This window comes from Cetorhinus maximus, chromosome 2 (genome assembly GCF_964194155.1).
Source record: "Cetorhinus maximus chromosome 2, sCetMax3.hap1.1, whole genome shotgun sequence".
Classification (NCBI taxonomy): Eukaryota; Metazoa; Chordata; class Chondrichthyes; order Lamniformes; family Cetorhinidae; genus Cetorhinus; species Cetorhinus maximus.
In genome coordinates this window covers 83,813,632-83,837,332 of record NC_135880.1, presented here as the reverse complement: position 1 = coordinate 83,837,332, position 23,701 = coordinate 83,813,632, and the positions used below count along the sequence as shown (strand labels likewise).

The window sequence follows — 23,701 nt, the reverse complement described above, 5'->3', positions numbered from 1 at the left end:
TCACCCTGTAGCTCACTTATGTGTGCTAGAAGCCACATATATTCGCACACAGGACCCTGTCCTTTGAAGACAGAAAGAACATGTCCACACTTTGCGCCTTTTTCAACTAAACAGTCATTCCTGGTTCATTCCCCAAGGCAATGCCTTGGCCAATCAGAGTCGACCTGCCCGATTTGAATTTGAACATAGCTGGGCAGTTAACTGTTCCAAGATGCATTCTCCATGACAACGGTTCCACCATTCAGAGTCCACTTGCCAACCAATCAGCACCCTCTTCTCATGCAGTATAAACTGTTGCTCCACTTTACTGTTGGTAACTTCTTGCAAGCTATCCTGATGGGTGCAGGACGAAAAGCTTTGACAGCATGTCTCTGTTTTCAGCAATAAATCCTGTAATTCCTCTTTTCTATCTATAATCAGTACCCTACCACAGGAATACTTTAGGTTTATCAATCGTTTATCAATTTTCCATCGATCCGAACCCATTTTCCAAGCACAATATACAAAAGTGGATTAAAGACAATGAGTTATTAAAGTGTACACATATTGCAAACCAGGGAGAATTTCCTCCAGGTCAGTTAATTATTTTGAGGCTTTTTGCTTAATTCCTCTTTTTCCCAACCCAAGAAGTCTAATGATATCCAGATTACAGAACCAGTTTATCATTTTATCAATTTATCAGTTTATCATTTCTTGGTCCATTTTTCAGAAACTTATTTTAACTCTCAACAACTGCAAATACTTAGTCTACATTTTGCAGCATGATATTATTAGAAATGAGAATAGTGTATACTGCATTTGTTGCCCCAAATTTGTAAACAATTCCCAACAAGAGATCTCGTGTCCTACAATATGATAGGTTGGTAATCCTTACCCACATTTCAAAAACTTAATTTATAATTGAACCAGAATGCCTACCAGCGTTCATCATAAAAATAAATTACTATTTTTAATTAATTTTATTTAAGTCCACAAGAAGTTAATTTTCTCACACAAGCTCATACATTATTAAGCACTTAATAATCAAGCACATTACAAGTCCCTGTATACCTGATCTACACTTGTTACATCACTCATAATGGCATCTGGTGGTCTGTTGGGAGGATTCATAGTAACCTGGATAAAACAAAAATTATCTTAATGCTCTCAATATATACACAGAGGATGCACAATAGCAAACCAATAAATACATAATTATCACACTAAGAAAGAATGATTAATTCACAAGTATGTGCAAGGAATGCATTGTATAGATCTTACTCAGGGATGGATTAAATTCCACATTCACTAGGTTTTCACTGAATATTCTATTTATAATAATATGATGCATGTTTCTTGCCTTTAACATAGTAAAACATTTCCATGTGTTGGTGAGGAATGAAATCAGACAAAAATTGACATAGGGTCAAAGGCTTGCTCAAAGAAGATTTTATGAACATCCTAAAAGAGCACAAAAGATTGAAAGGTTTAGGGAAGGAATTCTAGAGCTTGGAGCCTAGACAGCTGAAGACATGGCCTCAGTGGTATGTCAAAGTAAGTAGGGGATGCACAAAAGGTCAGAGCTGGAGAAATACAAACTCTTTTCAGGCTGTTGTACATACATGCAGACATATGAATTAGGATAGGCTATTTGGCCCCTCAAGCCTGCTCCGCCTTTCAATAAGATCATGACTGATCTGATTGTGGCCTCATTTCCACATTCCACCTACCCCCAATAACCTTTGATTCCCTTGTTAGTGAGGAATCTAACTCAGCCTTAAAAATATTCAATGACCCTGCCTCCATCGCTCTAGTTCCAAAGACTCATGACACTCAGAAAAAAATTTCTTCTCATCTCCCTCTTAAATGGGAGGCGCTTTATTTTTAACCCGTGTCCCCAAGTTGTAGTCTTTCCGACAAGGGAAAACATCTTTTCAGCATCCATCCTGTCAAGCCCCCTCAGGATCTTATATGCTTCATTAAAATCACCTCTCATTCTTCTAAACTCCAATAGATACGGACACAGCCCGTCCAACCTTTCCTCATAAGATAACCCCCATCCCATATATCAGTCGAGTGAACCTTCTCTGAACTGTTTCTAACACATTTATACTGTCCAGAGCACTCCAGATGTGGTCTCATGAATGCCCTGTACAACTGTAGCAAAACATCCCACCTTTTATATTCCATTGCCTTGCAATAAACAAATACATTCCTTTTGCCTTCCTAATCACTTGCTGTACCTGCATACAAACTTTTTGTGATTCATGCACCAGGAGATTCAGATGCCTCCGTACCTCAGAGTTCTGCAATCTCTCTCCATTTAAATAATATGCTGCTTTTCTGTTCCTCCTGTCAAAGTGGACAAGTTCACATTTTCCCATATTATACTCCATCTGCCAAATTTTTGTCCATTCACTTAACCTATGTCCTTTTGCAGCTTCCTTATGTCCTCTTCACAACTTACTTTCCTACCTATCTTTATGTCATCAACAAATTTAGCAGCCATACATTCACTCCCTTCATCCAAGTCACTGTGGCCAAGTGGCCTGGCACTGATCCCTGTGGCACTCCACTCCACTCGTCACATCTTGCCAATCCAAAAATTAACCATTTCTCCCTACTCTCTGTTTCCTGTTAGCTAACCAATCCTCTATCCATGCTAATGTGTAACCCTCCGCCATGAGCTCTTATTTTGCATAGTAACCTTTGATGTGGCACCTTGTCAAATGCCTTCTGGAAATCTAAGTACAGCACATCCACAGGTTCCCCTTTATCCATGTTGATTGTTACTTCCTCAAAGAACTTCAATAAATTAGTCAGACATGATTTTCCATTCATAAAACCATGTTGACTCTGCCTGATTGCATTAAGATTTTCTAAAGGCCCCGCTATAACCTCCTTAATAATAGATTCCAGCAATTTCCCTATGACAACTGTTAAGCTAACTGGCCCGTAGTTTCCTGCTTTCTGTCTCCCTCCCTTCCTGAACAGATGAGTGACATTCAATATTTTCCAAACTGATGGGAGCTTTCAAGAATCTAGGGAATTTTGGAAAATTAAAGCCAATGCATCTACTATCTCAGCAGCCACTTTTTTTTTAAGGACTCTAGAATGAAGTCCATCAGGACCCAGGGACTTGTCAACTTTTAGTTCTAATAAATGTCTCACAGAATCACAGAATTTTAACTGCATAGGAGGATGCCTTTCAACCCATCATGTCTGCACCGGCTCTCCAAATGAGCATTATGACCTAGTGCCATTGCTTTGCCTTTGCCCCGTACCCTTGCACATTGCTTCTATTCAAATAATCATCTAATGCCCTCTTCAATGCCTCGATTGAACCTGCCTCCACCACACTTCCAGGCAGTGCATTCCAGACCCGAGCTACTCGTTATGTGAAAAAGTTTTTTCTCATGTCACATTTACTTCTTTTGCAAATCACTTTAAATCTGTGCCCTCTCGTTCTTGATCCTTTTACTCAGTACTCTTTCCCTGATGATTGTAATTGTTTTAAGTTCCTCCCTCCCTTTCAACTCTTGATTCACAATTATTTCTGGGATGTTATTTGTATTATTGTAGGGATGGAGTAATTTACAGAAATAGGGAGGATCAAGGCTACAGAGGAATTTGAGGCATCACGGATTGAGGGTACAGAGGTGATGGATGAATAGGTGTTAGCTAGTATATGGACAGCAGATTTCTGGATGATCCTAAATTTTTGGAATTGGAAAACGGGAGGGAGGTCAGCCAGCAGAATACTGAAATAGTCAAGTCTGAGGTAACAAAAGCACAAATAAGGTTAACAAAAGCACAAATAAGGTTTTTAGCAGATAAGGCAGAGGCGGAGATATTTCAACAAGATATGGGGTCAGAAACTCAGCTCAGGGACAAAGAGGACATTGAAGTTGCGAACACTCTGGTTCAGCATGAGACAGGGCAAGAAGAGGATGAAATTGATAACTAGGGAATGGAGTAGTGGCGGGGGCCAAAAGCAATGGCTTTGATCTTCCTAATATGTTTAATTGGAGGAAATCGTGACATCCAGGGCCAGACGTGGGACAAGCAGTCTGACAACAGAGGGGTCGAGAGGCATACTGCTGAGTAGAGCTGGATGTTGTCGGTGCACATAAGCTTGACATTAGATTATGAGAATGTGAAATAAACAACAATCACAGAAAATGGGACAGAAATGCTATTTTAGACTAATATGCTGTAAAGGGAAGAAAAGAGCACTGATTACGCCTCAACACTGTAGAATATTACCAGAAATCCAGTGAGTAAAATGTAACACATTGCAGTTTAATAGCCATTACAAATTTTAAAACCTTTGAATATTTATACCACAATTAATAAACTCAATGCTCTGAGAGAATAGCCAGTTCTGAATTAAACAACATTCTCATCTTGCTCGGAGATGAAATAATTGTGTCCTACTATCATTTACAATATTGTGACTTGAGCAGTCCAAATTGAACAAGACATGAGTAATCTGAAAAATTGCCTCAGGAATGTGTATGTTGACATTTACCTTAACTTTATCAGATGTCCTTTTTCCACCAAAGCCTCCAGCTCCCACAACAAATATAGAGAACTGGTTATAGCAGACCAAGTCTTTTTCATTGTAGGTATGAACTGGAAGGGAGCAGACCTATAGTTAGTTACAGATATAGTCAGTGTAGCTAAAGTTTATCTGTATCTTTTAAGAATTCAACTTTGATGGATGACTGTATGATTCAGGCACTCAGAAAATTAGCATTTGGTCAGTTGGTTGGATATTCCTCGACGGACAACGTGTCTCCAAGTCTCGAGAGTATGAGGCTAAAATCCTCTGTCTTGCAATGACTTGATTATACTTTCAAGTTGAAGGGCTGAGCAGGTTTTAATATGCATGCTTTCTGAATAAAATGATAGTGTTTAAATAGGAAACATTTAATAGCATCATCATTTCCATCCAATATCCTCCTTACTATAAGTGGACTTTATGTTTGGACAGTTTGAAACACAGAAAGCAATCAAACAAATGATCTGTCAATTGCTTAAATTGAGCCCTTCTCAATAGGGCAAAAGTTGTTTTGCTCAGATTCAACAGAGTAATGGCAGGCAAACAAGGAGGAAAGAAACTAAGAGGCAAAGATTGAGAAAGAGCATAAGGCTATTCCAAATAGATAATTCCATCAAAAATTCACTGTGAAACCTAAAGTGAAGTTTACTTGACATTAAAACTTACCATCTAGAAGTATAACCGCACCAGATCCTTTATCAAGAATATCAGCAATAGTACCCTCGGACTTCAGTGTCCCTAACAAATATAGGAACATGATTACTCTTAAAATATTAGCTTTTTTTGTTTCTTGTGTCACTTTACATGAGAAATTACGTAACTTTGCAATCTAAACACTTCTAACCAATATTTAACATATTTCCATAATTATGTTTCTTTACCAAGATTAACAATACATTTCAAAAACAGAACTACCTGGAAAAACTCAGCAGGTCTGGCAGCATCGGCGGAGAAGAAAAGAGTCAATGTTTCGAGTCCACATGACCCTTCAACAGAGGGTCTCTGTTAAAGGGTCATGTGGACTCGAAACGTCGACTCTTTTCTTCTCCACCGATGCTGCCAGACCTGCTGAGTTTTTCCAGGTAATTCTGTTTTTGTTTAACAATACATTTTCTTGTGTTACCTAGTTTAAACCAAGCAACATATTAAAAAATGTCTTTTGGTTTTAATCACCTGTAAGTGGTAATATTTTGAAAGCATCAATCAAATTTGACATAAAACAACAGCAACAACTTTGATTGCTACGGCACTCTTACAAATTTACATTTCAGTGATTTACAGGGTCAGGTGCGGTGTAGATAGCGAAATGGACACGAAACAGGGAAATGGACGGTCAGGAGGGGGCAAAAGCACAGTCAGAAATATATACACCAGAAAGGTTTCTGAAAAACAGGAAGGGAAGCAACAAGGCAAAGATTCTGAAGTAGGGAATTCCAGGGGAGAGGAGTAAGATGGCTGAAAGAATGACACCAATAATGAAACAGAATGACTGGCAAGTAAGTACACTAATGCTGGAGGGGAAGAGGATGCACTGAGAATTAAGACTTAAAGAGATAATGAAGGGTGTGAATGCACGGTTAGGTGAGGGGAGGGGCAATAGAGGAAGCTGAAGGCAAGGGTGAGACTAATGCATTTAGTTTTAGGGTACACAGCAAATCAGGAAAGTCTGATAAGAACAACGGTGTAAGTATGCAGAACTTGGTGTCAGTGAAGACGTACATAGGTGAGGTACGTAGTTCACGGATGGTGTAAGTAAAAGGACTGATAAGCTTGGGGAAGACCAGCCATTAGATGGCAACAGCATGGATTAGCTTTTCATCTGTAGAGATGGGTAGAGGCAAGCAATGTTGTAAATGTGAAAGAAAGTAGTCTTGATGATGGGTTATTTCTTTTCAACTCACTCATGGGGTGTGGGTGTCACTGGCATTTGTTGTCAATCCTTAATTGCCAAGAGCAGTTAAGAGTCAACCACACTGTTGTGGGTCTGGAATCACATGTAGGCCAGCCCAGATAAAGATGGTAGTTTCCTTCCCTAAAGGACATTAGTGAACTAGATGGGCTCATGAATCATAGATTCATGGTCAACATTATTGATATAATCCTGATGGTGATATAATCAGTAATATCAATTCCAGAATTTTGTCAATTAATTGAATTTAAATTCCATCAGCTACTTTGGTGGGATTATGAACCCATGTCCCCAGACCATTAGCCTGGCCTCTGGATTACTAGTCCAGTGACATTACCACTATGCCACCATCTCCACTAAGTTGAGGTGAGAAGGCTACACTCAAGAGTACACCAGGATTCCACTCTTCTGTGACGGAGATGGAGACATATAGGTGTTTGGAGATATCTTGGCCTTATAAGAATAAAAGAACATAAGAAATAGGAGGAGTAGGCCATTCAGCCCCTCAAGCCTGTCCTGCCATTCAATAAGATCATGGCTGATTTTCCCCAGGTCTCAACTCCTCTTTCATGCCAACTCCTCATAGCCCTCAACTCCCCGATATTTAAAAAATCTATCTACCTTCTCTTTAAATATTTTCAGTGATCTAGCCTCCACAACTCTCTGGAGTAGAGAATTCCAAACATTCGCTACCCTCTGAGAGAAGAAATTCCTTCGCATCTGTTTTAAATGAGTGTCCCCTTATTCTGTAACTATGTCCCCTAGTTCAAGATTCCCCCACTAGTGGAAACATCTTCTCAATATCTACCCTGTCAAGCCCTCTCAGAATCTTGTACATTTTAATAAGATCACCCCTCATTCTTCTAAACTCTAATGAATAAAGTGCTAACTTGTTTAGCCGTTTTTGATAATTCAACCCCTTCACCCAGGAATCAGCCTGGTGAATCTCTTTTGAACTGTACCCAATGCCAGTATATCCTTCCTTAAATACAGGGACCAAAGCTGTATACAGTACCCCAGGTGCGACCTCACCAACACCCTGTACAGTTGTAACAAGACTTCCCTATTTTTAAACTCCAAACCCCTAGCAACACAGGCCAAAATTCCATTTGCCTTCTTAATTACTTGCTGCATTTGCACGCTAACTTTTTGTGTTTCATGCACAAGAACACCCAGATCCCTCTGTACTGCACTTGTTTTAGAGTCTCTCTCCATTTAAATAATAGTCTGCCTTTTGATTCTTCCAACCAAAGTGCATGACCTCACACTTTCCTACATTAAACTCCATCTGCCAAGTTTTTGCCCACTCACTCGACCTATCGAAATCCCCTTGCAGATTCCTTATGTCCTCATCACAACATGCCCTCCCACCTATTTTTGTATCGTCAGCAAATGTGGATACATTACAACCTGCCCCCTCCTCCAAGTCATTAATATAGATAATAAATAATTGAGGCCCAAGAACTGATCCTTGTGGAACTCCACTAGTTACGTCTTCCTAACCTGAAAAAGACCCATTAATCCCGACTCTCTGTCTTGTGTGTGTTAACCAATTCCCAATCCCTGCTAATACATTACCCCCAATACCATGAGCTCTTACCTTGTGCAATAACCTTTTATGTGGCACCTTACTGAATGCCTTCTGGAAATCCAAATACACTACATTTAGCGGTTCCCCTTTATCAACTCTGCTGTTATATCCTCAAAGAGCTCTAGCAAATTTGTCAAACATGATTTCCCTTTCACAAAACCATGTTGACATTCCTGCTTTTTGTCTCCCTCCCTTCTTGAACAGGGGCGTCACATTAGAGGTTTTCCAATCCGCTGGGACCCTCCCAGAATCCAGAGAGTTCTGGAATATTTCAACCAATGCCTCCACTATCTCTGCAGCCACTTCCTTCAAAGCCCTTGGATGCAGGCCATCAGGTCCTGGTGACTTTTCTGCCTTTGGTCCCATTAGTTGGTCAAATACTTTGCCCCCTTGACCCTCATGATAGAGACTGTTACAAGATCTTTCCTCCCATTAGCTCCTAGCTTATCTGATGGGGTGTTTATAAAGTTCTCCACCGTGAAGACCAATGCAAAATATTGGTTTAAATTATCTGCCATTTCCCTGTTCCCCGTTATCAATTCTCCAGGCACATCCTCCAAGGATCTCACGCTCACTTTAGCCACTCTCTTTACATATACCCATAGAAGCTCTTGCTGTATGTTTTTATATTTCTTGCCAATTTACTTCCATTGTCATTTTTTTCCCCCCTTTATTAGCTTTTAAGTCATCCCTGCTGGTTCCAAAAAAATTCCCAATCCTCTGGCCCACCACTAGTTTTCACTGCTTTATATGCCTTAGTTTTTGATTGGATGCTCTCCTTGACCACCTTTGTTAACCTCAGATGGTTCATTCTTCTCATCGAGTCCTTCTTTTTGACCGGGATAATTTTTTGCCGAGCATTATGAAATATCTGCTTAAACTTCTGCCACTGCTCATCCACTGATCTTCCCCTTAGTCTATTTTCCCAGCCTGCTTTAGACAACTCTTTCTTCATACCTCTGTAATTGCCCTTATTTAAGTTGAGGACACTGATTTGAGATCCAAGTTGCTCGCCTTCAAACTGAATATGAAATTCTACCATGTTGTGATCGCTACCCCCTAGAGGATCCTTAACTCTGATATCTCTTATTAATCCCATCTCATTACACATTACTAGATCTAAAATGGCCTGTTCGCAGATAGGTTCTGCAATGTGTTTCTCTAAGAAACAATTCCTGATGCATTCTACAAATTCATCTTCCATGTTACCCCTGTTAATCTGATTTGTCCAGTCAATATGCAGATTGAAATCACCCATGACAATTGTAGCACCCTTCTTATATGCTTCCATTAGTTCCCGATTTATACTTTGTCCTATAGTGAGGCAACTCTTGGGGACCTATAGATGACTCCCATCAGTGACTTCTTCCCCTTGCTATTTCTCATTTCCACCCAAACTGATTCCACATCACAATCTGTTGCACCTATATCACTACTCACCACCGCACTGATACCTTACTTTATTAACAAAGCCACCCCACCTCCTTTTCCTTTTTGCCTATTTTTCCGGAACGTTGAATACCTTTGAATATTGAGTTCCCAGTCTTGGTCACCCTGCAGCCACGTCCCAGTAATAGCCATCAAGTCTTATTCATTGATTTCTATTTGTGCCGTCAACTCATCTATTGTGTTACAAATGCTGCAGATAGATGCATTCCGGTAAAGAGCTTTGAATTTTTACCATTATTGCTCATTCTGGTTCTGATTTCTGTTGCACTCTTCTGCCCCTTCCTGTCACACTTTGATTATCATTTGCCTCTTCACTACCCTGCACCTCTGCTCCATTGTTTCTTTTTGATTTTTTAAACTTCCCTTCAATTGAACCCTCACCCCCACAAATTAGTTTGAAGTCCTACCTACAAGTCCTATCAAAGCTTAATGCTTTGCTGACAATAAGCTGAGGGCGTAGTGAAGCAGGCCTTCATATGTACCAAATTTTTAAAAGTTTAATTTCTAAAAGGTGGACAATTTGTTTCATTTTTATCATTACTTTTAATTGTACAAATTTTTCCTCCAGCTCCCTCATCCCCTGCCACCAGCAGCAACAATATCACTCAAGTAGCAGTGCAGATAAAAGAGGTAAATGTTGCAGTTTAAAACAATTGCTTGAGAGCACAAAGCTTGAAGCCAGACTGCAGCATGATCTAAATTGAGCTGCTGGTTATCTAAACACATCTATTTTGAGCCAATTATTTTCAAACAGCAGTTGTTTGCTATGTTTTAAATTTTATTTAAAATACAAGGGAAAGTTGTTGATTCAGACATCTGTTTGTGTGCTACATCACAAATAAGGTGGTATAAAAAATCTGCCTTTTCCAAAACATATCACATTAAATTCATTCACAGACTGAACCAGAACAAACTCAAATGACTTAACAGGATTTCCTCCATTACAAAAAATTCTTGTGAAGCAAGTAATGTCATTGCCAACTGAGCTTGTAATGCCCTCCTTGAAGGGTTCTGGTGGTACCACTGACAATTGACTGCCAGCTCCACAACACATTTTTAAAAAGCCATTTGTCTCAGGTCTTGCATTTTGCGTCTGCGATTTTAAAAAATTTTTTCATGGGATGTGAGTGTCACCGGCTAGGCCAGCATTTATTGCCCATTCCTAATTGTCCTTGAGAAGGTGGTAGTGAGCTGCCTTCATGAGCCACTGCAGTCCGTGTGGTGTAAGTACACCCAGAGTGCTATTAGGAAAGGAGTTCCAGGATTTTGACCCAGCAACAGCAAAGGAACGGCAATATAGCTCCAAGTCGGGATGCTATAAGGCTCGGAGGGGAACTTGCAGGCGATGGCTTTCCCATTTCCTTCTAGGTGGTAGAGGTCATAGGTTTGGATGGTGCTATCAAAAGAGAATTGGTGAGTTGCTGCAGTGCATCTTGTAGATGGTACGCTCTGCTGCCAATGTGCGTCAGTGGTGGATGGAGTGAATGTTGAGGGTGGTGAATGGTGTGCCAGACGGGTTGTTTTGTCCTGGATGGTTTCGAGCTTCTCGAGTGTTGTTAGAGCTGCACTCATCCAGACAAGTGGAGAGTATTTCATCACACTCCTGATTTGTGCATGGTAGATGATGGACAGGCTCTGGGGAGTCAGGAGGTGAGTTACTCTCTGCAGAATTCCCAGCCTCTGACCTGTTCTTATAGCCATAGTATTTATATGGCTGGTCCAGTTTAGTTTCTTGTCAATGGTGACCCCCAGGAAGTTAATAGTAGGGGATTCAGCAATGCTAATACCATTGAATGTCGAGGGGAGATGGTTGGATTTTTTCTTGCTGGGGATAGTCATTGTCTGGCACTTGTGTGGTGCGAATGTTACTTGCCATTTATCAGCCCAAACCTATATGTTGCCCAGGTCTTAGTGTATATGGATGCAGACTGCGTCAGTATCTGAGGAATCGTGAATGTTGCTGAACATTGTGCAATCATCAGTGAACATCCCGTCTTCTGACTTTATGATGGAGGGAAGGTCATTGATGAAACAGCTGAAGATGGCTCCATCTTCCTATGTTAAAGCCAAAATACTGCGGATGCTGGAAATCTGAAACATAAACAAAAAATGCTGGAAAACTCAGCAGGTCTGACAGCATCCGTGGAGAGAAAGACAGGGTTAAACTCTGTCTTTCTCTCCGCGGATGCTGTCAGACCTGCTGAGTTTTTCCAGCATTTTTTGTTTTTGTTCCATCTTCCTATGTGCTAGGTATGACTGCAACCAGTAGAAAGCTTTCTCCCTGATTCCCATTGACTCCAATTCTGCGAGGGCTCCTTGATGCCACACTCGGTTAGATACTGCTTTGTTGTCAAGGGCAGTCACTCTCACCTCACCCCGAGTTCAGGTCTTTTGTCCATGATTGGACCAAGGATGTAATGAGGTCAGGAGCTGAGTGACCCTGATTTCATCATTCTTGACCTGTACAGGCCTTCTACTATGGAGGAGAAAGTCAGAGTCAGAAACACGAGTCAAGGAGAGAAAACTGAATAGGTTCTACAATGGGCAGGTGATCAATTCTGCCAGACTACATCGCCCCCTCACAGTTGCTCTACAGTCATATTTGCAACCACTCATACATGTATATCTGTTAAGTGGTAATTAACCATTGAGGGCACCATTAGTAAGGCTGATTCAGCAACAGAAGATCATAAGAAAGCACTTTGACAAAGTAAATGAAGTGCCCTTGAGCAGAATGCACAAACATCTGCATTAGATATTTCTATTTTAAGCAGGTAAAAGATCTGAATATAAACAAAGAGCTGGATGTTACAGAGTACCATAATCCACACCACCCTGGACTAAAGAGTTGGTCAGGAACCCGCCCACCAAAAGGCTGGCTGCCCCACAGACATTTAACAATGGGAGCAGCCTTGTAGTGTTGCCAGCCAATCTGATGAGCCAGCAGCTCTGTAGCCCCAGTAGCGCCAGCCTCGAGCAGTGGTTACAGCCGGGACCACAGTCAGTCCCCCAGAAACAGGTGGTTATGGACACTGGACTTCAGGCAACTCCAGTGCAAGCCCCAGGGAGGAGCATGAGGGTCTGGGTTTGAGAAGCCAAGGGATTGGGGAGGGCGGGGGTATGTGCTTGGGGTGGGTGCCTCTGATGGGCATAGGGGACCCCCAAATGAGTTCCACCCCCTTTGCTGAACACCAACTCATCTAGTAAAAGCTGCCAGGTTTCCCACATGACATAGGCCACCCCCTGCCGCGGGTAAAATAGCAGTAGGGTGGGATAAGGTACTTAAGTGGCCATTAATTGGTCACTTAAGGGCCTCAATAGGTCCAAGGACAGGCAGGCTGCTTGCACCTTCTCCGCCCCTCCATAAAATGGGAAGCAGATCAGGGCAGGCAAGGAGGCTGTGGGAAGGCCATGCACTGCATTTTATGAACACCCTCTGCCTTCAAACACACTGGTGAAGGGCCATAAAATCCAGCCAGAAGAAACAATACATAAAAACATAATACAAGGATGATTCCTGGAAGGTATTGGTATGAATCCTTAGTTACATCTCTCTATCTACCAAACAATCTAACTTTCAACTCTCCTGATTGAAGAGATCTGTGCCTTTTCATTTCATCTGGATACATCTTTTCAGCCACATTTTTACATTAATCCATTTACATGCCTATTAGTCTTCAGAGCATTCAATGCGGATCTTTTTTTACTTAAGCTTTCTCCAGGATAAATCAAAACATTTAGATCCTTGGGCATTTCATATTTCAGTTTTTCATTTTGTGATTTTTGCAGAGCAGAATAACAATAATATGTTATATATTTAAATCTCATCAATTTACAAACAAACATTGCTATTAGTGATCATTAACAGACAGTCAGTTATCGCTCTGCGGTAACACTTTCACCACTGAGTGAGAAAGTTGTGGATTCAAGTCCCATTTTGAGGCTTGAGCATATAATCCAAGCTGACACTACAGAACTGAGGGGGTTCTGCATTGTCTGATGTGCTGCCCTTCAGAGGAGACATTAAAACAAGCCCTGGTCAGGTGGATGATAAAAACCCAAGGTATTGCATGAATATCCCACTAAAACAGGTTATCACATTGTTGTTTGTGGGAACCTGCTGTGTGTAAATTGGCTGTCACATTTCCGACATCACAACACTGGCTACACTTCAGCAGTGTTTCACTAGCTTTAAAGTACGAGGTCCTGAGGTCATGCAAGGTGCTATACAAATGCAAGTTATTTCCTTCTTCTTAATTAATGATGAACATTAACCTAAATCTCACAACCACATCTATTGCAGGATGCATATTTTCACTAAACTATTGTCTCCATATACTGCAACGACATTGATCCACAATTCAGTGCCACAGAGTGGGCATGAATGTAGGTTCAATATCCACTTTACTTAATTGTTAATCTAAACTTGGAAAGTAGGTAAATGGTTAGAGACTGCACCCTGCAAATGGACAGAAAAAAAAAAATCAGGAAAGTTACACATCAGCAGTACCCAACACTTCCTGGTCACCATTTTCGAAAGCAGACTGCACTCCAAGGCCTTGGGAGGCATCTACCTTCTTGGCATCAAAGCAGTCAAGAACAGGAGAACTGAAGGTAAAGGGCAAGTTGCAAGTTATCAAAAGTGTGTGTTTTTGTTTTCACTAAAATCTGCTAAAGAATTACAATCATATAAGGTGCTTCAATGGTTTAAAGTAATCTTTCATTTGAATAACATTTGCCATTTCATTCAAAAAATTCTTTTAATTTTTCTTGGGATACAGAAAGACAATGGCCAAGAAATTAAGGAGTGCACGAGTTGTGATGCAAGCTATTATAGCAGGTGCTACACATAGTAAATGATGGCAAAGTGGTCCAACAGTCTCTTTGGTCTAGTTCTGGCAAGCTATAGATGCGAGTCACAGTCCCAAGGCAGCTCGTTAGTCGCTAGGGGATGAGGAAGATTGGCTGTCTAGGACGCCACAACCAAGAGTTTAAGTTTGTGGGGTGGTTGGGGGAGTAAATCAGGAGTTGGCAAGTGATTCACAATTTTAATGCAGAGCTAGAAAATGAGCACAATATATCCCAATTACTCCTAATATTTACTGCCAATCCTTAGTTCTTGATTAAGAATCAACCACACAGTGTACTGGGAAGAATAAGACTGTTGTTTTGGTCCCTGTTCCAAACTTCAGTCCATAACTACTGGCTCCATCCCTCTCCCTGACAACAGTCAGATTAAGCCAGTCTGTTCGCAACCTCGCTATCACATTTGATCCTGAAATGCACTTCCGATCTCATATTCATTCCACCTCTAAGACCACCTTTTTCCACCGCCATAACATCTCTCGACTTCGCCTCTCTCTCAACTTATCGGCTACTGAAACCCTTATCCATGCTTTGTTAGCTCTAGACTTCATTATTCCACCGCAGCCCTGGCTGATCTTCCACACTCTACCCTCTGTAAACCTGGAGTCATCCAAACTTGCAGCGAATACTGTTCCCCTATTAGCCCTATGCTTGCTAACCTACATTGACTCCTCGCCAAGCAATGTCTTGATTTTAAAATTTGTATCCTTGTTTTCAAATCCCTCCATGGCTTTGCTGCTCCCTATCTCTGTAATCTCCTCCAGCCCTATTGCCCTCTAAAATATCTGCGCTTCTCTAATTCTGGCCTCTTGTGCATTCCTAAAAATAACTGTTGCATTATTGGTGGCTGTGCCTTCAGCTGCCTAGGCCCCAAGCTCTGGAATTCTCACTGTACACCTCTCCGCTTCTCCACCTCACTTTCCTCCTTTAAGACACTTCTTAAAACCTACCTCTTTGATCAAGCTTTTGGTCACCTGACCTAATATCTCATGTGGCTCAGTGCCATACTTTGTCTTATAGTGCTCCTGTGAAGTGCCTTGGACGTTACATTACATTAAATGCACTATATAAGTTGTTATTGTAGTAAGGCTGCCATCATTAGGTCAGGCCAGTTGGTAGCCTCTCTATCCTGAAGCACAGTTGAGTTTTTACAACAATCCAGGAGCTTTCATGGCTATTTTTCCTGCTACTGGGCAACAAAATAAATTATTTATTAAATCCATTTCACGATTTGCTATGGTTTCAAGTCATGTACCACAACTGCTGGGCTACATTACTATTTACTGTAATCAAATTCTTACCAGTAACATTTGACTTCAATAGTTTCCTCAAGGCAAAACTAACCTCTATAAGGCCTTTTGAGTGTAATCCGCAGGAATTCTTGATTAGGATTTTCACACTGTGAACTCACGGAAATCAGTGTAGGAAAAACTGACTTCATAGAATGATACAGCACAAGGAAGCCTTTCAGCCTGTTTTGGTTGTTCCAGCTCTTTGAAGGAGCTATCAAATTAGTCTCTCTCCTGCTCTTTTCCATTAGCCCTGCATAATTTTTCTTTTTCAAGTACACCTAATTTCCTTTCGAAAGTTTCCACTGAATCTGCTTCCATCACCATTCCAGATCTTTAACAACTTGCTGTGTAAAAAGGAAATCTCATTGCCCCTCTGGGTCTTTTGCTAATTATCTTATATCTGTTTCTTCTAGTTACTGACCCTTCTGCCAATGGAAACAGTTTTTCTCTATCAGCTCTCATCAAAACACTTGTACTACTTCTCTTCCTTCACTGAAATGAACAGTTCTGAGGGTAAAAGCACAAGAATAAACAGTGAAGTGCAGCAATTTAGAAGAGGCAATTTTCTGAAATTGTTACCTGAAGTTGGAAGTGGTTTGTGCATCTCCAAATATTGTTCACCATGTAGCACCTGCAAGATGTACAGAAAGCTCAGCACATAATTGTGAATCCTTTGGTGAAGCCAGAAAAGAACAACCTTTATTTTCTCACATAATTGCAAAAACGAAAGTTTGTCATTGTCCTGTTTACACAGTATTTTAAAACTCAGCAAAATATTAAAAATTAGATAAGCAAGATTTACTTTATACACAAATAACTCACTAAAATAATTAGGATAAGAAACAAAACTTAATCACATATTGTGTTTAAAAACAGTCATTTTTAAAAACAAATGTAGGGACACAGGAATATACAGGACTAGAAAAGATTAAGTTATCAGCTCCAAAGTTTAAAGATACACTGTACACTTTGAACAAATATCAAATTACTTCCTTTACCATAAAACTAGCCAATTTTGTCCTGAAATTCCCTTTACCTTTGGCCACAGACTGACTGTTCCACATGTCCGCAACATGTATAGTAGTAAAAACTACAGTTTTCCAAGAAATTCAATGCTCCAGTACCTCTTTAGTGAGTGCTAAACAGTCTATGCCTCCAGCATGGCAGGGATGAAGCAAACATTAATTACAAACCAGAAGTACACCGTCCACCATGTTAGTTTGGTCAAAAAATAAAAATCACTGTCCATGATTCACTTCTGAAACAGGCATTACCTTCTTTGCATAAGCAATAAAGAGGTATAACACGTGGATGATATCGCCTCCGCAATACTAATTTACCAAGGCAGCTAGTGCAAGCGATATTCAGAAATTTCAGATCCATGTGCAGATACACAGACAGTCCTTAAAGGACCCCCTGCAGACCTTAACAAATGTTTAGAAACATATTTACCTGAATGTGGAGCAGGGGGAATCAAGGGTTTTCCTCTTGACCTCTCATTAAAACCAAATAGGCTACTGCTGACCACTGCCCTCCTTCTGACCTGATCTCCCATTTGGATTGCCCCATCTATAGTTACGTTTAAAAATTATCTAAAGGCCACTATGGCATTGAAGATATTTTGCAGTAGTGTACAGAGGTGTGATGGAAGTGTGTGCTGAACATGAAAGCCTACAGAAGACCAAAACGAATCCTGTTGATTCGTCCTTCCGAAAGGAAGGAACTCAAAAGAGCAGCTGTCTGGGAATACTGAATCAGGCCCTGGACCTGATGGACGTTGCCACAGTAGCAGTGGTCGCGGACTAGGCACGTCCAGCATGGAACTAAAGTGGACAAGCAACACCATATGGAGGGTTTTGTAGTTCATGCTTAGGGATATCAGGGAAAGTTTTTTCCCAAGTCACAGACCGCTCCTTCACTGGGCACTGACTGCATTGTTCCAGAAGGGGAACAATTACAAGTGATTTTCCCAGGATTTGGGCAGAGTAACCCCCAGGATTTTCCGGAAATGGCCTTTGGAACTCTACAGACAAGCAATCTGTCTAGTCACAAAGCTTAACTTTGGACACCTGAAGGGTGCCTGTTAGCTACCCAAGAATTAGTGGAACCTTGAATCATCATGCAACTCTCTATTCTCACTGGTTAAATTATGGGCAAAGGGGCACATAAAAAGGCGTGGGCCCCTGGTGTCGATTCTCTTCAGATCCTTACTTGATACGAAAGAGGTCTGGTTTCAGAGGGTACCCTTCCAGGAATCCACCTAGTACTGCTACCGAAGCTTTTCACGTACACATTTTCATTAGTCGAGAACTTCCTAGCTCTCCTGTGAGTATCATGACTTGTCCTCTGGTTGCACTGACTTGGCTCTACCCTCCCCTGCAAATTTGGAAACACAAAACTTAACTTTGTCCTGAGGCGACGTTTCACTAACAGTTCAGCAGGAGGAACACCTGTCGTTGCATGTGGGGTGGTACGGTAACTCAGCAGAAAATGAGAGACTCTTGTTGCTAAAGGTCCACCCGACAGACTTTTTCATGCCAGATTTTAAAGTTTGGATGGCTCTCTCAGCTAAGCCGTTCGATGCTGAATGGTAGGGTGGTGCTTTATACCATTGAGAGTGGTGAAGGTTTGAAACTCCGTACTCGTGAACACTGCCCCATTATCGGACACATTTACTTCAGGCAAACCATGACTTGCAAAACAGTGCCGCAGCTTTTCGATGGCCGCCATCGATGTTGGTGTCTTCACCTCAAAAATTTCTATCCACTCAAGAGTGCGCATCAATCACAAGGAGAAACATCGTACCCATAAATGGTCCTACATAATCGGCATGGATGCGGACCCATGGCCGGCCAGGCCATTCCCAAGTGTGTAGTGACCTGTGGCTGGCAGGTTTTGCTGCAACTGGCACTGTTGGCAGTGCCTTACCAGGTTTTCAATATCAGCGTCGATTCCAGGCCACCATACATAACACCTGGTTAGCATTTTCATTTTCGAGATACCAGGGTGACCACCGTGTAGTTCCATCAGGAGATGCTCCCTGCCCGGCACAGGAATGACAACTCCCCATAGCACAATACCATCATGACAACTAAGTTCATGCTTACAGATGGAGAAGGGTTTCATGTCCTCTGAAACTGCCCCATTTCCCCATCCCGTAAAGATTTTATCTTGCACTTTGGGTAACAGTAAATCCCGACTGGTCCAGGTTTTGATTTTTTTCGTAAAGACTGGTAGCGTATCTAAAAAGTTTAAGGCCAAGACAATTTCTTGAGGAATAGGTGTACAAGTAATACTTTCACTTAAGGGCAGGCGTCTCAGGGAATCTGCATTTGCAATATATATCCCTGGTCGGTGTTTGAAGGTGTATTCATATGAGGCCAGGATCAATGCCCACCTCTGAATCCTCACAAAGGCTACTGGTGGAATAGCCTTGTCCTCCTTAAAAAGGCCCAACAGCAGCTTGTGGTCTGAAACAATTGTGAAAAGTCTCTCACGTAGATATCGATGGAACCTGTTGATGCCGAAAACTATTGCTAGGCCCTCTTTTTCTATTTGTGAATAGCCTCCTTCAGCTACTGATTGTGTTCTTGACACATATACTATCGGTCTTTCCAAGCCGTCAGCCATCTCATGGGACAACACTGCCCCAATGCCATATGGAAAGGCGGCACATGTCAGTATTAGTTCCTTTGATGGGTCAGCTTGAAAGTAGGCTTGAAAACTGCAGCAATTGTTGAAAGCCGTTTCAGAGGAGTTCCCCAAAACCAGCAGTGGTGCTCCTTTAGTAGGGTTTGTAAGGGGGTCAGCACAGTGGATAGATTTGGCAAAAACCACCCATAATAATTGACTATTCCTAGAAACGATTTAAGTTCAGACACGCTCGTGGGGGAAGGCGCTTCTTTTATGGCTCTATGTTTCTCCTCGACAGGGTGTAACTCTTGAGCATTGATCCTGTGTCCCAGGTAAGTCACATTTTTGGCTTGAAAAGTGCACTTTGCTTTCTGGAGGCAGACTCCAGTCTCCTGAAAACATTTTAGCACCTCTTCTAAATTTGCCAGATGTTCAGCCTCCATGGACCCAGTGATGTGTATATCGTCAAGGTTTACCACAACTTGTGGCAATCCCTGTCGTAGGCTCTCCATTGTGCTTTGGAATATTGCACATGCTGACGAGGTACCAAAAGGCAGGCGCGTGTACTGAAAAAGCCCTTTGTGGGTGTTTATGATGACATATCCTTGGGAACCGTCATCCAACTCTGTTAGTCACGTGACTAATGTCCAGCTTGGTATATGATTGGTTCCCAGCCAGCTTTGTGGCCTGATTGACGGTTTGTTTGTAATCACTGCAAATGCAGATAGTCTTGTCGGGCTTCAAGACGGGGACGATGGGTGCAGCCCATTCCAAAATCTGAACGGGCTGGATTATACCTAGTTCTTCTAACCTCTTTAGTTCAGCATCCACTTTCTCAAGCAGGGCATATGGTACCAGTCTAGCTCTGAAAAGTGGTTTCCAGATCCACATAGGTTTTGGCTTGTAAGCTCCTAATCTTGCCTATCTCATCCTGAAGACACTGTCATGTTTTCTTAACGATTCTGACAATCCCCCCTGGCTTCACCTGGAAAATGTCAGCCTAATTTAGCTTTATTTCTTGAGCCAGTCATGGCCCAGAAGGCTTGTCCTTCATCCAACGCTACTACGTTAGGTAGCTGGGCAGACTGCTGTCCATAGCTTACAGGTACAATGGTGGTACCCCTCACCTTTACGTCTTGTCTGGTGTATGTTTTCAGCTTGGCTGAAGTGCTCTCTCAATCTAAAGGCTGGGCACCCCCTCTCAAATACTGGAATGTGTGCTCACCCATCACAGTGACTGATGCACCTGTATCTACTTCCATATTTAGAGGTTTCCCATTTACACGGAGTGTTACGATGACTGGGTCTGGCTTAACATTCTTGAGGTTGAAAAGAGTAAATAACAGACTTACTGGTACCAGGGTCTTCTATACTGTGTGCTTGTAACATCTTGTTGGATTGGCAGCCTGGACCTAGCCCTGCATTGTCTCCTTCTTTTCCATAATAATGGCATTCAGCATTACACTGGACCTTAGGAATCACTGCCTTACTGCCTCCACTGTATCTTTTAATTCTTTAGCTTGCTGGAACTGCTTCCCTTTTGCCAGTAGCTTCGGCCGATTTGGCCCCAAGGCTGACTGCCAGTTCCCACCCTAATTGGTATACGGCGCCACTTTGCACGCCCTGCAGTTCCAATCCATCTGCTTCAGTGCTTTCCACTGCTAGCACAGTCTCCATCCCGTGTTTTAAATCGATATCAACTTCTGCTAACAGTCGATGTTGTATCGTTACATACACCATAGAATAATCGATCCCGCAGCATTTTACTTAGGGTTGTACCAAAATTACAATGCTCTGTTAATTGTTTGAATTTTGCTATATACGTCACAATCGATTCCCCCGGGGCTCTCACAACCGAATTAAACTTAAAATGATACATTATGACTCGGTTGAAAATGACCCTTAAGTAGATCCACTAACTCACTGACCAATCTGGAGTCACGTGCGCTTGGAGCGTTAAGGCTGCAGATCAGACTGTAAGTCTGACTTCCACAAATGCTCAGGAGGATCGCCTTACGCTTCCCCTTGTCCCTTATTTCATTTGCCTGACAGTAGAATCCAATTGGCCCCATTCCTCTGCAGAGTCGTCGAACGGGTCTATCCGGCTGAAAAGAGGCATCTCAATGAGTAATATAATTTCCTATTCGCAGTTGTCGATTAAACACGATGCTTACAAATGCAGGCAGGAGACAGTGCCAGGATAGTTTTTCCTTGTTGCCAAATGTAGAAACACGCTCTGGGAGGCTTCTTAGTTAAACAAAATTAACTTTATTTACACGAGAGCTTCTGTGGCTGCTTATTTCTAGCCAGCCCCTCATACAACCACTTTCTAAGAAAGTTCTCCCCTAGAACTTATTCCCCAGCGCTAGCTACACATTGGTTGAATTAATCACATGACCCCTACTCAGTCGAACTGATCTTAAACTGACAGTCATCACACTCCTGCTCTTAATTCATATGTTTGTATGCCCTACTCTCAACCTCTGCCAAAGTCATATAATCTTCTTGGAGAGGGTAATAAAAACAGGACCAAGGGGTGAAAAAGCTCCAGAAAATTCCTCTTCAACCCCTTCAAATGATTGAAACCAGTCCAAGAAATGAACCAGCAACACATTTCTAGAGGTTCACTTCCCACGGGATGAAGAATCTGCTAACATCTAACTTATTCCTACGTTTGCACAATTTAAAAGCACTTCCCCTTCCCATCACTTTATTTCAGTTCAAACACTTCCTCCTCTAACTATTTGATCTCAGAGTCCAGGCCTTGGTTAATCCCCAAGCAGAAGATGTAGATGTGAGCCTTGCCCACATTTAAACCTTTCTTCCTGTTCCAGCTGGAATGACTCTTGCAAGTATATTTCCTCCCTAATGCATTGTTATTCTGGTTGCATGCTCTGCCACACGTGAGAGGCAAAAGAAATTCTACCCATACTACGTGGTGAGTCCAGCATAGCTGTATGCCATTAGAGCACATAACAGAAAGGCAGCTGAGTTTGGATTGACTGTTCTTTAGTTAACAACTTAATGGTACATGGAAACTTACCTAATAGTGACCATAATACAACTAGTTCAAAGCTGTGTATGGGAGGGAGGAAGCTGAAACAGTTACAGTCAAATATACTTTATCCGTACATCCGAAAATTGAACACGCCCAAAAACCAAGCATTTTTTTGAACGGCTATGCAATTCATTTGTACGTTAATACAGTAATGTGATGTTACATTACAGGTGTAATAAGTGTTAACAGGTAAGAAGTAGGGTGTGTGAGGAATGGCAAATGGAGGAACAACCTAGTATTTGTAGACTATAGCCCACCTAGGCTTAGGCTTTGGAAGTAGGCCTAGGCCTACCGTATATATGGTAGATCCGAAAACCAAAAATATCTAAAAACCGAAATGCAATCACTCTTATGGCACAGAGTGTTGCAACTGTTTACCGTATTTATTGACAAATTAGATGAACGGATACAGCACCATACATCCAAAATTGCCGATGATACAAAGATAGGCAACATTATAAATAGTGTAAATAGATGCATTAAACTACAATTAATATTAGGAATGGCAACAAATACTGGCCTTGTCAGTGGCGCTCAAATCACATGAACCCAAAAAGAAAGGCATATTAATAAATTAAGCAAATGGGGAAAACTGTGGCAAATGGAATTCAATGTAGATAAGTATGAGGTCATCCACAATGGACCAAAGATGACAGGTCAGAGTATTTTCTAAAGAGTGAAAAGCTAAAAGCAGTGGTGGTCCAGAGAGACTGAGGGGCAATGCTCCTGCTAAGCTGTGCAGCAGCCTGAAAGGTATTGCATAGGAATTGTTCTGAGGAATAGTATGTGCATGACCACGCAAATACATTTAAAGGAACCATGCACTGAAAAAAGAATGGCGTGCACAACAACTAAATTTCAAAGGGAACATTGCTTAGGGTCCATCTACATAAATCATTAATCAAAAAAGCTAACTGAATGCTGACCTTCATATTTAGAGGCCTAGAATACAAGGCGGCAGGAGTACACCTTGGGAAAAATATATTGGTCTTGGTGGGAATGCAGCTTACATTTATTATAATTATACCTGGATTCCAAGAGGTGAATCATAAGAAGAGGTTATACAAACTAGGGCTGTATTCCTTGGAATTTAGGTTGCACCATGTCAGATGGGATAAGGTTGATGCATCAGATGGTTTTATTCTTGTTTTTTTTTTATTTATGTTTCTAAATTATAACTTGCTATAATCGTTATTGTGATTCACTTATTATTTGCAAAATAAATCAGTTCAATGAACTGTATTTGACCTTGTCTCATTAAAATGTCCATCAGCCTTCCTTTCAAAACACTGGGGAATCACACATCAAGGTACTTGCAAGATTACAGCATCCAGTTCATATAACAGGTTATTTTATTATG

The 23,701-nt window shown here is 41.5% G+C and overlaps 1 protein-coding gene across 1 annotated transcript in view; it reads right to left on the bottom strand.

Moving 5' to 3' along the window:
- hsd17b4 (hydroxysteroid (17-beta) dehydrogenase 4) overlaps positions 1 to 23,701 on the bottom strand; it is a 155,188-nt gene that overhangs the window by 56,365 nt on the left and 75,122 nt on the right. The window contains exons 14-17 of the mRNA XM_078566668.1: positions 16,230 to 16,281; positions 5,210 to 5,281; positions 4,511 to 4,614; positions 1,051 to 1,116 (exon numbers count right to left, since the gene is read on the bottom strand). Coding sequence (XP_078422794.1) covers positions 1,051 to 1,116; positions 4,511 to 4,614; positions 5,210 to 5,281; positions 16,230 to 16,281 — 294 coding nt within the window. The remainder of the gene's footprint in view (positions 1 to 1,050; positions 1,117 to 4,510; positions 4,615 to 5,209; positions 5,282 to 16,229; positions 16,282 to 23,701) is intronic.